This window comes from Zootoca vivipara, chromosome 2 (assembly GCF_965207765.1).
Source record: "Zootoca vivipara chromosome 2, rZooViv2.hap1.1, whole genome shotgun sequence".
NCBI lineage: Eukaryota > Metazoa > Chordata > Lepidosauria > Squamata > Lacertidae > Zootoca > Zootoca vivipara.
This window is the reverse complement of record NC_142584.1, coordinates 96,158,033-96,180,369: the sequence shown is the minus strand read 5'-3', so window position 1 is coordinate 96,180,369 and position 22,337 is coordinate 96,158,033. Positions and strand designations below refer to the sequence as shown.

At 43.1% G+C, this 22,337-nt stretch overlaps 1 protein-coding gene across 1 annotated transcript in view; it reads right to left on the bottom strand.

Annotated features, from left to right (window-relative positions):
• Positions 1-22,337, bottom strand: part of SUCLG2 (succinate-CoA ligase GDP-forming subunit beta) — a 216,954-nt gene that overhangs the window by 93,887 nt on the left and 100,730 nt on the right. Inside the window, exons 3-4 of the mRNA XM_035106696.3 lie at positions 3,487-3,586; positions 3,299-3,389 (exon numbers count right to left, since the gene is read on the bottom strand). Coding sequence (XP_034962587.1) covers positions 3,299-3,389; positions 3,487-3,586 — 191 coding nt within the window. The remainder of the gene's footprint in view (positions 1-3,298; positions 3,390-3,486; positions 3,587-22,337) is intronic.

Sequence of the window (22,337 nt, the reverse complement as noted above, 5' to 3'; positions counted from 1 at the left end):
CCTATAAAATAGCTGCCAACTTCTGAAGGAGCCGAGGGGAGTGCTGTTTATTTAAGACAGATTGATCTTGCACCAACATATTAAGCATTACTTCAGGGAGAGGAAAGTCTTTACCTTCTAAAGCTCATTTGTTGATAAGGACATCATCTGTACTCAGGACACAAACCACAATGCTCCTAGTTCCTCCCTCCCAGCAAGCCTCAGAACTGTAGTTTCATTGGGTTGCTGAGAATTCTGCATTTGTGGTTCTTACTGCCACTTGCAGGATCACACCCCCAGGCTTCTAGGAGCAGGGGTGGGGTGGGTATAAAACAGAGGAAGCAGTAGAGGTGGAGAGGAAGTAAATCCAATATTTCACAATCCTCACTACACAGTGTTTGACATCTGCCAAATATGTCTAACATTTTAAAATAATTACTGCAGTGGGGGGACAATGGCCCCAAACACACACACACACATACACCCAATTCACGGGTTACAGCGGGTTCACGCAGGAGACTGTGTGCCATTTAGCACATGGCAGCCGGTGTGGCGTAATGGTTAGAGGACTGGACTATGACCTGGGAGACCGGAGTTCGAATTCCTACTCAGTCATGAAGTTCACTGGGTGACCTTGGCCCAGTCACCATCTCTTACGGGTTTTTCATGAGGATGAAGGGGAGGAGGAGAACCCATGTGTACCACCTTGAGCTCCTTGGAAGATAACGGTGGCATATAAATGTAATAAATGAACAAACAACTATGACATGCTTCTGTCCTTGTATGCTTCAAGGAAAGCTAGGAAGGTGAGATGAAAGGGAAGCTGTTTGTTGTGGATGAATCCACATGTGTTTGCAATGACTAGGGAGCGCGCAAAACGGACTTCAAATAGGAAATAGATTGTGCTCCATGTCTTTCAATAACAGGTCAAAGTAGTTGCTCTGATTCCTTCTTTCTGTACTGAAATGGCCATTCCAATGAAGGAAAGCAGAGATCTACTTGTATGGGAGCTGAAGAACTTGCAATTATCTGATTCGGGGCAATGAGTTTAATCTATTGCCATGTTCCATGAGGTGCCCTCAACAGACTTGTAACTTCTGCTCCTCATATTTATGATCATTTTAGCATGAGCAAATGGTTTTTTTTACAGCGACAGACCAAATCATTTTTAGCAGCAATTCACTTATAATGTTCCAGCTTGCATTCATCTTTCTTCAAGTATGGTTGAGAAATTAGACACAAAATTCAGGTGTGTCAGCAGGACAGAAACACCCTTCTATGCCATTCAATGGACCGAATTTGCCCTCTTTGAAACGGTACCACTTTGATGGCTCATAGTTGTTAACGAGCATGGCTTTGGAGCAAATCTATGTGCTTGATGTTGGTGATCATAGAATCATAGAGTTGGAAGAGACCACAAGGGCCATCCAGTCCAACCCCCTGCCAAGCAGGAAACACCATCAAAGCATTATTGACATATGGCTGTCAAGCCTCTGCTTAAAGACCTCCAAAGAAGGAGACTCCACCACACTCCTTGGTAGCAAATTCCACTGCCAAACAGCTCTTACTGTCAGGAAGTTCTTCCTAATGTTTAGGTGGAATCTTCTTTCTCGTAGTTTGAATCCATTGCTCCGTGTCCGCTTCTCTGGAGCAGCAGAAAACAACCTTTCTCCTTCCTCTATATGACATCCTTTTATATATTTGAACATGGCTATCATATCACCCCTTAACCTTCTCTTCTCCCACAAGCTGATCATCCCACAAGCTGTGGAATGGAAAGGGGGAAAGAACTATCTCATGAGAGAAATAGCCCTGATAGCCTGTATTGAGGGCAGAAATGTTGACAAGGCCTTAGCCAAGCTCATATAATACACCCATGTAAATAAGAATACATTCTATCTTTTCTAAATTGCAGTGTGTTCACTGGCCTTCTGAGGTTGTCATTAAAACAAATCTTCTCTAACAAATTTTGGCCTTGGGAGTCCTGTCTAGTCAATACTGTCTTGTCCACTGGGGCACTTAAAAAACCTCCTTTTCAGTAGCCATCTTGTGATCCACCAGTAAATACCGTTAGATTTCCCCCTCGCCGTTTCCCCCCAGCTGATTTGGTCTCATCTCACTGCAAAAATATCCAGCGTTGGTTCCCAAATTACTTGACATTGCCTCCTACCTTAATGCCATCTGCAAATTCCATCAACATGCTTCTCCATCCCTTTCTCTCACCCACACTAGTCATTAATAAAAACTGCCCACACAGTTGGGTCACTTAAACATTTTTTTCAGCTGTGCAGGAGCTCTTGACAGATAAGCAGCTTCCACGCGTTGGGAGAACATCAAAAGGGCACTTCAGTGCACATTCATTTGAATAATCTGTTCTAAACATACAAGGCTTTCATTTCATATCGATTTCAGAAGAAAAGCAGAAAGCCTAACCATCTAATAATGGATGTGCAATATTTCAATTGCAAGTGAAAGAGAAACATTTCCCTGTCGGTATACCAAAGGCAGTTTTTAAGCAGTAACTGGAGAGATATGGGCCCTTTTTTAGAGCACATGCATTTAGGAAAGATGGGTGTCGTTTTCATACACCTAAAACATCCTGGCAATGATCCTGCACACAATTATTACAGATCCAGTGAAATCAATGAGACTTCTGCACATAAAATGGAGCAGGCTGGAATAAACGATTTAAGTCAAGAATGCTATATTATTATCTGCTTATCACATTTAGCATTCATTGGGCATAATCTAGTTCCTGCTTTTTTTCTGCTAGATCAGGGGTGGCCAATTCCCAAGAGACTGCGATCTACTCACTGAGTTAAAACTGGCAGTGATCTACCCCCTTTTTTTCAGGGAGGAGGTAAAATGTTGAGCTTTCTTTAGGGGAGCCATAGTTGTTCAGCTTATTTGGGGGGAGCAAATGATCTACCAGTGATCTACCGGTAGATCACAATCTACCTGTTGGACATGCCTGTGCTAGATCATTGCTTGTTATTAACTTCTGTTTGCCAAGCCTCCCTTCAAACTCTCAAGCCCTCTTCCTGATAATCCCACCAGATCAAGTCCATATCAGCCCTGCATCCATCAGAAAGCTAGCTTTCCTGTGAAAAGGATGGCCAACTGTTTCATATTCCTAGAATCTCCAGCTAGGGCTGGGAAAGGCCTATCTGAGACCCTGGAGGACCGATGCTAGTCAGTGTCAACAGTACTGAGGCAGATGGACCAATTGCCTCACTCAGCACAAGACATATTGCAATGGGCCCACTAGCTTCACGCCTGACAACATTTATTATGATTTGCAGGTTGGGGACTCTCTTACCTTCTGAACTTTGACACCACCCTTCGGAGTTTGCTTTGTGGTGAGATTGTATCCAATCATCTGTTCAGCAAGCTTCCCTACCACTTTAGGGCTAGGAAAAGGGAGAGAGAAAGGCAAAAATCTACATTAAGATGGATGGCTTTTTTAAAAAATAATAATAATAATATTGCTGTAATTTCCCAACTTACTCCTTGGTTAGATGCACGCCTCCTTTCAGCCCGCTGCTGAAAACACCTTTTCCTCTTCCTCCGGCCAAGATTTGAGCCTTCAACACAATTTCTGTAGCATCTGTGAAACAAAACGCAAGGCACGTTGTGGTGCAATCCAAACCATGTTGCCGTGCAAGCTGCCACCACTGGGACAGCCCGGAAGAGAAATGTCCCCTTTGGGTCACTACTGGTCACTCTGTCAGACTGCAATGAGGGCAAGGGCACATCTCCCAGGAAACTGTTTGTGGATGGGCACGCAACCTAGATGACAAATGGGAGGACACTGGGAGAGGGGGTGGAGATATGAGTTAACCTGGCTTCTAAGTGCAATGCTTGGAAGCTGTGTCAGAGAATGAATATATATTCATTCAATGTACAAATGTGTACTCATTCAATGTACAAGTGTATATCCAGTGTGACGGGTGGGTGTTAGGTGACTTTGCTATTTTATGTTTCTTTGATTTGTTGTATTTTTTATTGTATTTCCCTTTTGGATTGTTCACTGCTTTGGGGCCATTTTGGTCAAAAAGTGGCATATAAATTGTAACGTAATACAATGTACTCTTCTACCCAGCTATTTGCTTCCCTTGTTCTTTACATTTTGCTGCTGTGCTTTGTCCTTGTTCTACTAACCGATGGTGATTTTATAGACAGGCTATTTAATGGTTTGAGGGATTTTAATATGAATGCATTTTGTGAACGAATTTATTGTCTGAGTGTGTTGAGCACCACTCCGAAAGGCATTTTGCCTGGTAAGTGGTCAACGATTTTTAATAAATAAATAAAATTTTAAAAAATTGTTTTTGCCTTTTTCCTAGACTGTCCTTCATCCAAAGTATAGCAGGGTAGTGCATGCAACCAATAAAGTAACATAAAATAAGAGCATCAGTTCAATAATTCAATAATTAAAACAATACAGTGGTTTTAAACTCATCTGAGTTACAGCCCTCACTCAAATGCCTGTCTGAAGAAAAGTGTTTTCAATTGACTTGTAAATACCATCAGTGAGGAGAACATTGTATTTCCAAAGGGATGGAGTTCAAAAATCAGGAAACTGTCGTGGAAAAGGCCCTCCCCCGGTCATATTGGGTCCTGCCCATCAATGGACCATGGGGAGAGGCTCCCCGACAGAACACAGAGTCCTAGGGCAGATATGAGAGAATGAGGTTCTTTTTATAGTGGGGGGCCTGCTTTGCGAAGTATGGGTTCGTACACTAACATTCGCATTGGGCCTAGCAGCGAATGGGCAGCACGTGCAGCTCCTACAAAATAGTGAATATGGGTTCACCAGGTAGCCCCACACAAAGCACATGACAGTAGTCCAATCCTGAATAATAATAATAATAATAATAATAATAATAATAATAATAATAATTTATTATTTATACCCCGCCCATCTGGCTGGGTTTCCCCAGCCACTCTGGGCAGCTTACAACAGAAAAATGAAATAAAATAATTAAACATTAAAAGCCTCCCTAAACAGGGCTGCCTTCAGATGTCTTCTAAAAATCTGGTAGCTGTTTTTCTCTTTGACATCTGATGGGAGGGCGTTCCACAGGGCAGGCGCCACCACCGAGAAGGCCCTCTGCCTGGTTCCCTGCAACTTGGCTTCTCGCAACGAGGGAACCGTCAGAAGGGCCTCGGTACTGGACCTCAGTGTCCGGGCAGAATGATGGGGGTGGAGACGCTCCTTCAGGTATACTGGACCGAGTCCATTTAGGGCTTTAAAGGTCAGCACCAACACTTTGAACTGTGCTCGGAAACGTACTGGGAGCCATGAAGTCGCATGAGCATGGATCGTTGTGGGCAAGCAACCCTAACTCAGAAGGGGCAACCAGTCTACGCTGGAAATAGGCACAGGTGGCCATTGAGGCCATCTGGACCACAAGCAACAAAGCTGGATCATAGAGTGGATCATAGAGTGAAGGTCCTGTGTGAGTGTCTGGAGGCGGTTGGAGGGTGGATGGCAGCTAACAGATTGAGGTTGAATCCTGACAAGACAGAAGTATTGTTTCTGGGGGACAGGGGGCGGGTGGTCCTGAATGGGATAACTGTGTCCTTGGTGCGCAGGTGCGCAGCCTGGGAGTCATTTTGGACTCACAGCTGTCCATGGAGGCACAGGTTAATTCTGTGTCCAGGGCGGCTGTCTATCAGCTCCATCTGTTATGCAGGCTGAGATCCTACCTGCCCGCAGACTGTCTCACCAGAGTGGTGCATGCTCTAGTTATCTCCTGCTTGGACTACTGCAATGCCCTCTACGTGGGGCTACCTTTGAAGGTGACCCAGAAACTTCAACTAACCCAGAATGCGGCAGCTAGACTGGTGACTGGGAGTGGCTGCCGAGACCACATAACACCGGTCCTAAGAGACCTACATTGGCTCCCAGTACGTTTCCGAGCACAATTCAAAGTGTTGGTGCTGACCTTTAAAGCCCTAAACGGCTCCTTCGGTCCTGTATACCTGAAGGAGCATCTCCACCCCCATCGTTTAGCCCGGACACTGAGATCCAGCGCCGAGGGCCTTCTGGCGGTTCCCTCACTGCGAGAAGCAAAGCTACAGGGAACCAGGCAGAGGGCCTTCTCGGTAGTGGCACCCGCCCTGTGGAACACCCTCCCATCGGAGGTCAAAGAGATAAACAACTACCTGACATTTAGAAAACACCTAAAGGCAGCCCTGTTTAGGGATGTTTTTAATCTGTGATATTTTAATGTATTTTGCTATTTGTTGGAAGCCGCCCAGAGTGGTGGGGGAAACCCAACCAGATGGGCGGGGTATAAATAAATAAATAAAAAAATAATAAATAGAGTGCCTCCTCATTATGCGACTCCATCCAAACGGAGATTCCCACTAACATCCCCACCCCACCCAAGCTCCTACTATAAAAGAAGTGGGTTGATCTAAGATTCGGCGTTCCTGCATCCTGTTACTGAGAATCCTAGGAGATCAATGCATACATGGGTAGAGCTTGCAACAGGATTGATGAGTTAAAGTGTGTGTGTGTGTGTGTGTGTGTGTGTGTGTGTGTGTGTGTGTGTGTGTTCCTATTACAAAAGCATAAAATTTAAGCCAGAAAAAAGAAATTACATTCTCCCGTCCACACAGCTTGTAGGAGGTGTGCACTAGAAAATATCTGCTTCCCAAGCACTTATTTTTGACACGTATCACTTTGAACCTTAAATCCTTCCCCTTGAAGATCTGCCGTGCATTCCAATACCCCCCCACCCCGCTTTCCCCATCCCCAGCTTTTCTATAATTCATGCCGCCCAAAAGCCACATAAGAAGGAAATCTAAATGCAACCAAAAAAATAAAATAAAAAACAAATCCCGTTTTATATCTGTGTTGTCTAAGCAAACAAATTATTAAGATGAATTTTTAAAAAATAAGCCACTTTCCAACTGACGATAGCAAGCCAGAAATTGCTCCGCCCGCTGTGATAAAACATCTATTTTGGCATTGTTAATAGACGCTACGAGCATTTAATTAGATTACTTTGAGTCGCTAACCATCCCGACAATGAAAGCCTTGTACGCACCATGATAAGTGCTGTCAATTATGACTGCGATCATTACCCTTTGTGCCACAGGCTCTTCAGGCCAAGTCAGTTACATTCATAGCCTGCATGCTGATTACTTTTTACTTGGCAACAACAAATAAGGAGAGAAGACAGACTGAGAGAGAGCGGGGTAAGGGGGGATGAAAGAGGTGGTTAAAGGGGGGGGGGGGACTTCGGTGAACCTGCCAAAAGAGCATCAAGGCAGTGAAAGAACTTTCATGGCAACTAGTATGAAAGCCATAAATAAGTGCATAAGAAAAGTAAGATAACTATGGAAAGGTTAGACCTCCAAGTACTAATCAATACAGCGACTTAGCGGAACACTTTACAAACAGGTTCCTGACACCCTTGGGGAAAGTGACACGGAGTAATTTAATTCCACAGCTATTTGCCCAAGCTCTGGAAAATGAAGTAAACCAGCCAAATCTTATTTTACAGTAACTAGGCCTGATGGTTTAGTATTTACCAAGCTGATTCGCTTCTCCAGTGTCGCCGTTTCCATTTTATTTAAAGACCCGACTCTCGCAAAGCGCACCACAACCAATTCCTATTTGCCGTTGCGCTTTCCGTGTCGTCTCCTGCCTGAATTCCCAGATTGCGTTAGGAAAGAGTACCTCGCACAGGAAATTTAATTGCATCCGAAATATATACATGGTTCGACTGTCCTCGCAGGATGATGCACAAAAGAAAGGCACAGCTTCTAACAGGCTTTGTATGGAAATGAAATAAGCCCATATTCAAGAAACAACATTAAAATGGATCTCTTCAGTTAACGTCTATCATTCAGCTCCAATAAAGCTACAAATAATTCCAAGAGAGAGAAATCTTTTTCTAATTACACACTAGATGCCTCTCTCTTTCCCTGCATGTATATGTATGTCTCTGTGTGAGAAAGTGGGGGAAATTCCAATACTGTAGCCTATTGCTATTTTTCTTTATTTAAAAAAACCAGGTGCCGGAACTCACAATTGAATGTCTCCCTTGTTTTCTTATAATGGCAATGGTGCCAACCTGAGAAGTCCCGGAACTGAATTCCAGTGAGCTCCAGCTGGGGGAAAAAGCCCTGATTTTATGTAATTTTAGAAAGTGGCTGGCACAATTAATAAAATGTCATGTCGATATTTACAACCAGGGGTGTGCTACAGTGCAATATAATGTAGCATTTTCAACACTCCTTCACTTTGCAATTAAGGCCTCTCAATCAATTGCTAGTCTCGTCTTCTGGCCGATAAGACTTACTGTGAAACACATTAGCGAGTTTTATAGAGCTCCAAAGTAAACACAACAACAACAACAAATTAGTAAGATAAGTCAAACGCTTGTTAGAAGTGCATTGCTTTTGTAACCAATTCAGTCATTAAGTATTGTACCAGCAAATCTTAAAAATGCATTATTAGCCACAAAAAAGCTTTCCTGAGAATTTATATTATATTATTACAACAGGATGATCCTGATATATATGTGGATCTCCACTGAACTGACAGGAGAAAACATCAAAATTTGTAGCCCTGCCTTAAGATGGGGTTGGCTGAACGGAATTCAGCAGATTCTACAGCTTATGGTTAGACTAGGGTTGCTATACATCCAAAATTTTCCGGATATACCCTGGTGGAAATGATGTCCGGGGAAATATGGACGTATGGCAAGCCATGTCAGCAGTGCTATTTTTGTTGATTTGCATGAATAATAGCTCAGAATAGGCAATTATTTCTGCTCAACAACTTTTTTGGGGGGAGGGGGGAAGCTCAACAACTTTTGTGTCTGGATTTTCACCTACGGTAGGTTAGAAAAGGATTTGGGTGACTGATTTGAAACTTGGTAGTGCACTGGGTAGGGGACCCAGGTGGCGCTGTGGGTTAAACCACTGAGCCTAGGGCTTGCTGATCAGAAGGTCAGAGGTTTGAATCCCTGTGACGGGGTGAGCTCCCGTTGCTTGGTCCCAGCTCCTGCCAACCTAGCAGTTCGAAAGCACATCAAAATGCAAGTAGATAAATAGGAACCGCTACAGCGGGAAGGTAAACAGCGTTTTCGTGTGCTGCTCTGGTTCGCCAGAAGTGGCTTTGTCATGCTGGCCACATGACCTGGAAGCTATACGCTGGCTCCCTCGGCCAATAATGCGAGATGAGCGCGCAACCCCAGAGTCGGTCATGACCAGGGTGGATAAAAATCAATGATTTTTTTTAAAAAAAATCAAAAAAATCGGATTTTTTTATTTAAATCAGATTTTTTTGATTTAAAAAGAATTTTTTTAAAATAAAATGCTTTTTGAGGGAAATATATTACCATCCAAAGGTTATTCCATCATGAAATAAAGATTAGTTTTTTAATTATGTAGAATAAGGTTGTATATGTTTAATTTTGGGGGTAAATAAATTCCATTAATCCATTCACAATGTCATGCTCTTCCAGAGGTTTTTGTAAGATTATTGAGCAGTTTCTCTGCCTACAAGATATTATCACAGATGCTTGGTTTACTTTTGCAGTTCTCAAAACTGAATTTGACTCAACAGAGATCACATGCCTCTTCTTCACAGCAAAAATGTTATAACATGAACAGAGTTGAGAAAAAGACCTTAATCCTATTGTTCTACAAACCTATGAATACAGAAACAACCCCTTCAGTGCTAAGTTTCAAGAAGTTCAGTGAATAGAATAGAAACAATATTTTTCTGATTGTTTGGAGTGGACAGTATTTAGGTTTTTCATGTGTAGGCTGGGCTGACAGTCTAAATTTCTTTAAATATATATATTTTGTTTTTGTTTAGCCAAATTAGTTAACAAGCATGGATGTTTGTTTAAGCAAATAACATATGCTGTAATGTTATTGTTTCAGTTGAATAAATCTATTTAAATAGTTATTATTAAGGTAATGATTATTTTTCTCCTTCCTAAGTACAACAGTAAAGTTGTCCAAATATAAATGATTAACCTATTAAACTGGGGATAAAAAACTAATATGAAAAGTTATTCTAAAAATCTTCATCTACTTGCATATTAAAGTTATACCAGCAAGAATTAGTCTTTACATAGAAAACTATGATTTAAATCAAGCCTTACTGACTAGTGATTTAAATCGTGATTTAAATCAGTTTGATTTAAATCAAATCCACCCTGGTCACGACTGGACCTAATGGTCAGGGGTCCCTTTACATTTACTTTACCTAGTGCACGAATTGAAGGTTTGAGGCCAAACCAGTAGGAAGGATAAGAAATTGCTTAATACAACATGGGGTACAAGTTAGATATGAAAGGAAAAGGGGAGGAGAAATTACAGAAGATGAGTAAGAAGTCTGATGGATGGGCTGGGGCAGGAGAGATATAAAAGAAAAAAGCCCTCTCTAGAGTCTCTGGACCACCAGCAAATAAACACAGTGCCTGTACATTTGCCCGTCTTTTAGATTCTGCAATTGCTAGAAACTTACTCTTTTTAAAATGAAAGCTGGGAATCTAGATGTTATCGATCACCAGGCACGGGCAGCCAGGAATGCTCTATTACCCTCTCTGTGTATGTCCATGGGTCATACTCTACATATGGTCTCTGCTCCAAGGTGTGAGAGTGACCATCTAAAGCAGGAGTCAGCAAACTTTTTCAGTAGGGGGCCGGTCCACTGAGCCTCAGACCTTGTGGGGGGCCAGACTATATTTTTTGGGGGGAAATGAACAAATGCCTATGCCCCACAAATAACCCAGAGATGCATTTTTAAATACAGTGGTACCTCGCAAGACGAATGCCCTGCAAGACGAATTTTTCGCAAGACGAATGCATCTTGCAATCTGATGGTGACTCGCAAGACGAATTCGTTTTGCAAAAAAATTGTCTTGCGAATCGCGGTTTCCCATAGGAATGCATTGAAATTTAATTAATGCGTTCCTATGGGCAAAAAAAGAAATTTCAATGCATTCCTATGGGAAACCGCGATTTGCAAGACGAATTTTTCAAAAAACAAATTGACTCGCGGAACGAATTAAATTCGTCTTGCGAGGCACCACTGTAAAAGGACACATTCTACTCATGTAAAAACACCAGGCAGGCCCCACAAATAACCCAGAGATGCATTTTAAATAAAAGGACACATTCTACTCATGTAAAAACATGCTTATTTCCGGACCGTCCGTGGGCCGGATTTAGAAGGCGACTGGGCCGCATCCGGACCTGGAGCCTTAGTTTGGGGACCCTGTTCTAAAGATACAGGGTGGTAGAATAACACTATTGTCATGGTCAGACCAGTGAGGTCTTTTGGTAAGGATTCCCCACTTTTCAGAGGGATGGAAGCCAAATTAATATGGTTCACCCCCAGTGTCTTCTGAAATTCAATTGATTTGGGAGAAAGGCCAGGATATAAATTTAATAAAGAAATGAAAAGAATGCTGGTCAATTATTCCTGCAAAAAAAATCCTACAGGGTTGGAAAAATCCTACAGGTTGAAAAGAAACCTTATTAATATTCATGTGTAGGGAGTAAGATCTTTGGCTGCTGTGAGCAGAAAAATGCTCTTTCAGGTATGGTTCTGGGGAGCAGGGAGATTGCTTAACAGCAGCTACTGTCTAAACAACTGCACAACTAGTTGTTGGTCCTCAGCAAGGGCCGGACTCTAGGTAGTCCAGTTGTGGGATTCAAAGTGGGCTGCAAACATTACATGGTCCACAGCAGGCAGGTGGTGAGTCCTGAAGCAGCAAACGAAGACGAGAAGGAATTTCACAGTGAGCCCTGGATGCCATCGTTCTAAACCCACTTGCTTCCTAGCTCTAGTTCATTTCAATGTCAACTCGGTGAAAGGAGTGCCTGTTTGGAGGATTGTGTCCAATTCAAAAGACTTGTACTCAGTCTGGGCCGACCTGTCGCAGCAAATGAATTAAATCTATACAGAGCAATTCTTTCAAGGGACAAAACCTTTGGTATTAGATTTTACAATACATCTCCTTGCGTTTTAGTGTTGTGAATACAAATTGAAGTGCTGCACCTTGAAATTGCAACAGGACTCCATACTATAATGAAAGCTTATTGTGAATCAATAAAAATTGGACCTACTTTAGCAACTATGATTGCTCTGGTCCACTGGAAACGCCTGGAGCAGAAACGAGCAGCTTGTTTTCAGCCCACTGCTGTGTCTATTTAACTGCTGGATTCCTGATCACGAAACAATATGGCTGGGTGAGAACAGTGACTGAAGTTTTGATGTGGGATTGCTAATTTTACCTACCTACACATTGTTCTAATATTCCATTCACACTGATGGGAGTTTACAGTCTGCTGCAAGAATAGTAACAAAAATATTTTGCTCTCTACACATAAATAACACCCCATGATATGAATGTGTTATTGGGCTATTATTGGGGGGGGGAGCCACTTGTACTAAAATAATCAAGCAACTACTAAAACTTTTAAATAACCTCCCATGCTCCCATGAATGCTTGATCCAGGTATTTATTTAGGGATTTATATTCCCCCTTTGGCCACCTCATGAGAGGAGAAGAATCCTTGGAAAAGACCCTGATGTTGGGAAAGATTGAGGGCACTAGGAGAAGGGGACGACAGAGGACAAGATGGTTGGACAGTGTTCTCAAAGCTATGAACATGAGTTTGACCAAACTGCAGGAGGCAGTGCAAGACAGGAGTGCCTGGCGTGCTCTGGTCCATGGGGTCACGAAGAGTCGGACACGACTAAACAACAACAATTCCCCCTTTTGTACAGACCATATGGTAGCTAACAAAACTGAAAAACATTTTTTTAAAGAGGGAGAGGGCAAACAAGTAGCTGGTCTATAACGGGAAGAAGAAGAAGAAGAAGAAGAAGAAGAAGAAGAAGAAGAAGAAGAAGAAGAAGAGGAAGAAGAAGAAGAAGAAGAAGAAAAAGAAGAAGAAGAAGAAGGGAATATTACCCTGTTTCTCATATTTTAAGACATACCCATAAAATAAGCCATAGCAGGATTTTTAAGCATTCAAGGAATATAAGCCATACCCCGAAAATAAGACATAGTGATAGGCGCAGCAGCAATGCCGGCTGCGGCAGGAGGAGGAGGAAAAAAATAAGACATCCCTTGAAAATAAACCATAGTGTGTTTTTTTGAGGAAAAAATAAATATAAGACGTGTCTTATAATATGAGAAACACGGTATTAAAAGGTTGCTGGGTTCCATTAAAAGCTCAAGTGTGTAAGACGAACATTTGCCTAAACCTAAAAGATAAGTACTGGGTCCTCCATAATTTGGGCACTATCATCAAGGCAGCCCCTTACAGTGACACAAATAACCCCAACACTTCTAAAGGTCAAAACCAACATATTGAATTGGCCCAGAAACTAACTGGCAACAAGTAAATCTCTTTTAGCAGAATATGTTCACGGTGGTCAACTCCAGTTAACATCTGGTTGTCACCAGATGCTTCAGGAGTATATCCACATATACACAGTTACACAAATCCTGCCTGGATGTCACCAGAGTATAATGCACAACAAAATCAGTGGTCAAAGCCTGGCTGTAGGGCTTGACTTGCCCATTTGACTTCAGAGCAAACAAGAGGGGATTCATTACCTTCTCTTGCCTGTGTCTTCTACGGGTTGCCGGGCTCATCATTTGACACCTATAAGTTTCTTCCAATGAACACGCCCCTCACTTCCTGCTCCACACCCGTTCCATCTGATTTTTAGGGCTGCAAAAGCTGCACATGCTCTGTAAAGTTTCCCCAACACTCATTTCTGTGATAACCTATGTTACCACACAACCTGAATGCAGTGAGTCTTGTGATTATGGGTGCCTCACTGCTACTTGTGGTTAAAAACCCTTTTCTTTTTGTTGAGCCGATGTGGTACAGTGGTTTAAAGCATTAGACTAGGGCTCAGGAGAACCAGGTTCAAATCTCCACTCAGTCATGAAGCTCACTGGGTGACCGTAGGCCAGTCACAGCTTCTCTGCCTAACCTAAATCACAGGATTGTTGGGAGGGAAAAAAACGAGGACAGAGAAGGAGGAACCAAGTATAGTCATACCTTGGAAGTCGAAAGCAATCTGTTCCAGAAGCCCGTTCGACCTCCAAAACGTTTGGAAACCAAAGTGCGGCTTCTGATTGGCTGCAGGAAGCTCCTGCAGCCAATCGGAAGCCACGGAAGCCGCATCAGAAATTTGGCTTCCCCAAAAACATTCGAAAACCGGAACACTCACTTCTGGTTTTCGATCGTTTGGGAGCCGAAACATTCGGCAGTTAAGCCATTCAAGATCCAAGGTACAACTGTATGTCACTTTTGAGCTGCTTAGGAGAAAGGCAGGATATAAATGTATTTTTTAAAAAACTACGCCCCCTTTATACTCCTGGGCCTTTTATTTATATGGGCTATATTCCTAGCACAGAAACCTAGCAGGTGAACTTTTTTTTTTCTGGCATAGAGATCCAAGTGGCAGAAGAAAAGCCTCTTCCGCTGTTAAAGACAAGGGACTGGGGCCAGAATAAAGGACGACAACCTAACCTGGGAGCTGATGATCCTTCAAGCCACAGAGTGCTTGCATCACCAATAATATTTCGAGAGGAAGTGGCAATTCTTTTTCCCTCCCCTGCTCCCCTTCCGAGGAAGAAGATCCAGAATGGTGGGCAAGACAGCTGCATGCAAAAACCGGCCTCTGCTTTTATAAAGATAGCACTCCCACAAATAACAAGCGGATAAATGAAACTGAGGTGTGAAATGGAAGTTTCTCTACGAGACAGAGATCAGCCTCCCACCCACAAGCAGAAATCGGCAGTGTCATATTTATGTTAAATGCCTACGTAGCAACTTGCATGGTTCTTTATTTTTAAATCGATGCCACCCACATTCTAAGCAATCCCCCACTTACGTTTCATCCTCCACAGAGGCAGCCAGGCCTTTCCACACAGGTTTCCAGATCCTGCCCCATACATTCTCCCCTCCCTTGTTTCAGAACTAAAGACAGATAAATTATATATATATATATATATATATATATATATATATATATATATATATAACTCCAAACTCTTTAAAATGTTGTCTATTTATTACAAGATCGTAGGCCTCATTAAAATCCATAATGATAAATTACCCAGTCTCTTGATCCCATCAGCCGATGTTATTAATTGTTTTCATATCAGTTATTACACACTTCACTAATATTAAAAACTGAGGAGGGGGGGAAGCTAGATAAACTCAACTATGGTGTACCTTGACTGCTGCAAAGTACCTCTTCTATGTGGCAAAAAGCTATGTTTGCGTGCCGAGGCACCAAGAGGACCCCCCAAAAAACTCACACAGACACCATAATTTTTGTTGTTTTTGGCATTAAAATTTGGCCACAACTTTTTTATTAAAATACGATCAATCAAATGTGAGTGGTTGCTTAGTCATTGGTTCCCAGCCATCTGTCTCCCGCCTGGGACAGATCTGACTCCCTCTAGCCAAGTAGGGGAGTCAGTAAGTAAGCACCCCCTGAGAGAGGACGGGGCAGGGGGCACAAGCCCTTCTTTGTCCTCTCCCCAGATGCTCCCCGAGGCTCATGCGTGGTCCTGACCCCTAGAGGGGATAAACAGACAAACATGTGGAGCCCAGGATTCCTTTAATGGAATACTTCTATATGGCAGCAGCAATCACATGAGGGTCAGGCCCAGCCAAAATCCGTACCCCTCGACCAATTATTTGAACCAATGACTAACCGCAACCTTACAAGTTGTGACTAATTGCAGTATGGTAGGCAAAAAACGCCTGACACCAGCCAATCAGTCAAGTGGAAAAATTCCTACCAGGCCCCTGAATACAGGCAACCCCTAGACAGGCACTGCAAGGTCAAGCAAAGGGGCCTAAATAAAGCGGAGGGCGGGCGGGAGATTCGAAGCGAGCAGCAAAGAGGCAGCACAAACTGCTCCTTCAGTTTAAACCAAGCAAGGGCTGTCAATCAACAAATTGCAACAGGGAAAAAAATCCCCAGCAACAATTAAACCACCAATCAAAGCCAAATATCAGACCCACCCCAAAGCCCTGGGTCGTCTTGTTAGCCCTGCCGCAACCCATGCTCTCTCCTATGGAGAGAACCTGCTGTATATGGCAACCTTCTGTGGTCATGGATTCTAGCACAGGAATGTGCTTAATTAGTTGTCTGGTATATGAAAGCCTTCCACAAGCTGGTGCCCTGACCTATAATTCCCAACAGCTCCAGCCAGTCTGGCCCCAGTAGGATATGATGTCACAACCTTGTATTAGTAATAGCTGTGGGTGAAACCAAAGAGGATATGTACAGGGAATCAGGCAGAGGGTCTTCTCGGTAGTGGCACCCGCGCTGTGAAACGCCTTCCCATCAGATGTCAAGGAGATGAAAAACCATAACTTTTAGAAGACGTCTGAAGGCAGCCCTGTATGGGGAAGCTTTTTAATGTGTAATGTTTTATGATGTTTTCATATATGTTGGAAGCTGCCCAGAGTGGTTGGGACAACCCAGTCAGTTGGTCGGGGTACAGGTATTAAAGTTGCTGTTGCTGTACTCTAACAATGCTAATGCTTTCCTGAATTAGTTCAGCTATCACGGATGTGGCACCAATGATGTAAGGAACACAGGAATAAGGCAAACCTTACCGGAAGGCTCACACTGCCATCTTGAATCTTGCAGAGAGGGACTCAGCAGCCATGCTGGTGAATACTGAAGATACCAATATCTCATTTTGGGGCAAGGTACTGGAGAGTGTGGTAGCCTCTAAGCTCCAGGGGTTTCTGGAGGAGACTGATTTTCTAGATCCATTTCAATCTGGTTTCATGTCAACCCATGACTTGGGTTGCCTTGGAGGATGACTGCCAATGAACTGGGCAGCAGGAGTGTGTGCCTATTCGTTCAGCTGGACTTCTCAGAGGCTTTCAATACCATCAGCCACGGTATCCTTCAGGCCAACTTGCTGGGATAGGACTTGAAGGCATTGTTTTAAAGTGGTTCTGTTCCTTCCTGGAGCGGTTAACCCAGAAGGTGGTCCTGGCGGACCCTGTTTGATGTCTTGGCCATTAGCCTGCGGGGTCCCTCAAGGTTCCCCATTTAACATTCACATGCAACTGCTTGGAGAGGTTGTCCAGAACGTTGGGACTTTGGGACTATTTCTCCTTTCCACCTAAATCCAAGGACGCTGTTTTGGTTCTAAACCAGTGTCCGTTCTCAGTAACGGACTGGAAGAGGGTGAACAAATTGAAACTTAATCCAGACAAGTCAGATGTGCTCTTGGTCAGTCAGAAGGCAAAACGGGGAATCAAGATTCAGCCTACACTGGATGGGATAACACTAAAGCTGAAGACACAGCAGTTTGCATGTACTCCTGGACTCAGACCTGAGCATGGTGATGGCCATGGTTTCTGTGGTGGCCAGGAGGACATTTGCACAGTTAAAGCTTGTGCACCACTGCACCCGCTCCTTGAGATGTCTGATTTAGCAACAGTGACACATGCCTTAGTTACATCCCGTTTGGATTACTGTAATGTGGTCTACATGGGGCCACATTTGAAAAGTGCTCAGACACTCAGGTCTGTCTTAAGCATATGCGGTGTGGGGTGCAAAGATCCGCCCGGTGCGCCCCTGGTTGCCCAGTCCCAGGCGCGCAGGATGACAGGGCCGGCCGGCCGCCCCAGTGTCTTGCTGGCTCGGTCGCCCCCAAACTCGCAGCGCAGAGCTGTCCACAGCAGAAGAGCCCGTCGTGGTGCTCCGACCAATGGGTGGGCTCTTCCCCGGACTCAACTCTTAGGCCACAGGCACTCTGTGTGTGTGTGTGTGTGTGTGTGTGTGTGTGCGCGCGCGCACGTAGTTTTAATTCTATTAAGTTGTAATTGTTTTTTAATGATTCCCCCCTATCTTTTTAGTGATTCTTCTTTTTAGCTATTGGCTGCCTTGAGTGCCATCTGGGAAAAAGGTGGGGTATAAATAAATATATTATGAAATATAATGATGATAATAATAATAATAATAATAATAATAATAATAATAATTTCAACAACCAACAAAACAAATTGGTACTGTTGTTTTGAGGTTTGGGATAATACTCATTGATCTGTGTCAAGCCACACCCCAGTGCTTGCGGTACAGATTCCCGTCAATGCAAGAAATTTTGCCCTCCCTCCCCCCTAAATATGTTCTCGGGATTCTCCCAACCTTCCAGAGCAGGTGTGGGGAGGACGTGGGGTAAGTGCAGGGGGGAGAGAGGGGAAGAAAGTCCTGTTGCAGAAGCAGAAATCCTTGCCCTAATGAGAGGCATTAGCCGAATGCCCTCCCCTGCCTCCAACCTTAGCTATGCCAGCTTAGTACTGCTACTAAACTAAACATGACGGTGGTCACCATGATATCATTGTCACATTGAAACTCACCAGCAAATAAAGAATTTAGGTTCCGGCAAGAGATTAGGGATGCAGGTGGCGCTGTGAGTTAAACCTAGGGCTTGCTGATCAGAAGGTCGGCGGTTTGAATCCCCACGACGGGGTGAGCTCCCGTTGCTTGGTCCCTGCTCCTGCCAACCTAGCAGTTCGAAAGCGCATCAAAGTGCAAGTAGATAAATAGGTACCACTCCGGCGGGAAGATAAACAGTGTTTCCGTGTGCTGCCCTGGTTCGCCAGAAGCGGCTTTGTCATGCTGGTCACATGACCTGGAAGCTGTACGCCGGCTCCCTTGGCCAATAACGCGAAATGAGCGCCGCAACCCCAGAGTCGCTCACGACTGGACCTAATGGACAGGGGTCCCTTTACCTTTAAGAGATGTGATAAACAGGTAGAGGTGCTATAATCAGCTACCATTGGAGGCTATGATGGACCCAATTCAGCACAGAAATCGTGCTTGAGAAAACGTGTAAGCCTATGTCTACCCATAACAGCTACATGAGCAGACAAAGGGAAGTCACACAGGAGGTACGGTATTCCCCGCCTTCCTTCCTTCCTTTTTTTTTTTAAATATTATTGTTATTAATGCAGGTAAACGTTAGCAGCGAAAGATTGCTCAGCTGTGTCTTCAGATTCATAATAGCATTTATTATAATGCAGCTTGGAGGATAACTTTTTTTTATGCATCATGAAGTAGGCAGTGTTGAAATCAAGTAGTCATTAAGAACGAAATACACAGCTCTTGCCCCCAGCAGCAACAATATGCACACCTGTGCTTCCCTCTTCTTTTGTAATGATGGCAGAACAGAGCTGGGAGGTGGGAGGGAGAGAGGGAACCTTTGCTTTTTAGCCTGCTTCTTTATGCATGGCTGAACTGCGGAATTCACGGTGGGAATTTTTATTCATCTCCAACTCCAGAAAATGAAGAATTAGAATAGCTTTGTGAATATATATTCCTCTCTCTCTCTCTCTCTCTCTCTCTCTCTCTCTCTCTCTCTCTCTCTCTCTCTCTCTGAAATAGAAATAAGTTTTCCTTAAGAAAGTATATGTCTGAGACAGCACTTGGGCCCTACTGTGAGAATGGCAAAGCGTAACAGAGGCTATAATCCAACACACAGTGAGTCCCATTGATGACAATGGGGTTAGCTTCCGAGGAGACATGCATTGGATTGCAATGGGAACCTCTTATCCATGGCAGACAAGCTTGGGAGCTCTGGTGGCCAGGAGCCTCTCACCACAGTCCAAGCGAGCAGAATAGACCACATTGCAAAAGCTACTGCTATGTAATAAATCAACACACTCCGATAGATTGGGGCACTTTATAAAGTCCAAGCAGACAAGACCCTGCACCCAGAGTCTTACAATCAAAAACCTGACATAGGAACATAGTGGTGAGGGGCAAACAATTTTTTTTAGTGCTTTTTTTCCCTACATCTACAAAACAAACTAAACACAGCCGTTTCATAAGTTCATTAGTAACAGCACATGGAAGTAGTTACAGGTAGGGGTAGCTGTGTTGGTCTGACGTAGTTGAAACAAAAAATAAATAAAAAATTCATTCCAGTAGCACCTTAGAGACCAACTAAGTTTGTCATTGGTATGAGCTTTCGTGTGCATACATGTATCTGAAGAAGTGTGCATGCACACGAAAGCTCATACCAATGACAAACTTAGTTGGTCTCTAAGGTGCTACTGGAAGGAATTTTTTGTTGGTTGTTTCAACACATGGAAGTCAACTGAAAATAATAATAATAATAATAATAATAATAATAATAATAATTAAATATTATTTAAATATTACAGAAGCTTGGCAGTTTCTAATATTTTAACTTTGTTTACCAAATACAATAATATAAACATGCTGAATTAATCACTCCTTCGAGCCCCAGAAAATACCCCCGTGCAAACTGGAAATATTCCAATGCAAATTACGCCCGTTTAAATGCAATTCTAGATTTTCTAGAAAAACTCCTATCACTGCATAGAAAGACAACAAAGGAAGGAAAGGGAGATGCGGGCAAGCATAGCACACACATTTGTTTCAGCTACCGTTATCTAGGATTGTAGGGTATGGAGACTAAGGAATTGTGCCAAAGGTATCGTGGAAAATGTGAGTTCTGAGAAGGGATGTGAAAGGTGCCATTGTGAAGGTGCTCTGGAGGACAGTCCAAACTGCAGAGGCCAGGAAAGAAGGAAAGAAGGGGTTAGTGAGGAGGAGGAGGAGGAGGAGGAGGAGGAGGAGGAGGAGATTACACTGTTTTTAGACTTGAATTCCAAACCTGGACAGAGTAGTTTGCCCACCAGCAGGAGAGAAAAAAAAAACTACATTGAATCCAACAAGCAAATGTTCTATGGAGAAAGCTGCTTATATGAACAGCACAGGAGGAGGTAGAAGACAGGTAAAGTAAAGATGTTGTCATCACCTGCCCGGCTCTTTCACACAGGGCAGGTGACGACCCCCCCCCCCAAAAAAATCACCTGTGGAGTCTTGGCACCCATTTGATAGATGTGAACAGTCAAATATGAGACACAGGAAGGACGGAACCCATCTCTGTGCAAAGAGATTTGTGTACTATTCAAGTCTTCTTTGGATGATCTAAACAGAACTAAATTGGCTCGCTGTCCTTGTGCTGACCTTCCTGCTTAGGGGCAAAATTTCACACACAGACATGCGGAGAGCAAAAAAATAAATAAAAGGAATAAAAATGAAAGGGATGGGCGGGGAGTGGAAATCTGACGGGAATTCGTTATGATGTTTCTTTTTTGTGCAGTGAAGGCTGAGTAATTGGAAATTGCTGGTCAAAAGCTTGTTTTCATGTCTAACGCCATCGAGAATCGAGGGAACACAGTTCACCCAAGCTATAGAGGGACACCACTTATAGATGCCACTGCTTATAGATGCATGGGCTATACTCAAAAGGAGGAAAAGAAAACAAAGAGGGGGTGGGGAACTGCAGACTAATTATATACAGTACAGAAACACCGCAGAAGGAAAGTGAGGCATGTATTTATTTTTGAACGCGTCTTATTGCCCTGTTTATTGAAGGATGTGAGGTATATCTGCAAAGAGTTTTTATTTGCTAGCATTAACAGCATTGAGCTCCCTCACTTCACCATTGAAAAGTGACTGCATTAAACAGTATGAGAGAGAGAGAGAGAGAGAGAGAGAGAGAGAGAGAGAGAGAGAGAGAGAGAGAGAGAAATATTATGGCCCCGAGGCAACTGGTACATATTAACTACTGCAAAGAGATGAAGTCTCTCAGAAGCAGGCACCACCATTTTATAATTTAATATACACCAGAACAAATAATAAACTGAGCACTGGTAGTTCTGCAACATACAAATTTTGAGCCCATCTCCAAAAACTGTTTTAAAATAAAAGACAGCTTTGAGGAGAGCATTCGGGTGGACGTCATGGGTACATGACAGGTATTTATTATTGTTTACCTCTAACATAAATGCCTAGTTCTATTTATTTATTTATTTATTTATTTATTTATTTATTTATTTATTTATTTATTTTTAAAAAAGAGTTTCATGCACACAGATCATTAGGTATGTTAAGAAGAAGGCTAGGTTAGAACTCTTCTCCTTTATATCCAGGCTGGGTTCAAACATAAAACAAAACCACGGTTTGCATCTGAAATTGGTTAAGCCCACAAATTGTGGTTTGGTTTGGTGCTGTTTGGGAATCTGATGCTGCAGTTTGAAACTGGTTTGACACTACAGTCTGTGATAACTATGTTTTGCTGCTATTTCAGAGTTCAGATTTCACTGACAAACCATGGTTACACAAACTGCTCCATCTCAACAGGCTGCTTCACCATAGAGATGGGAGCAAACTGACAGTGCTAAGCACTGAGCAGATGGGGAAAACCAGGAAAACAACTCAAAACTATGGTTTTTCTTGTTTTACAAAAGGAAGCTCAAGTAAGGTGTAA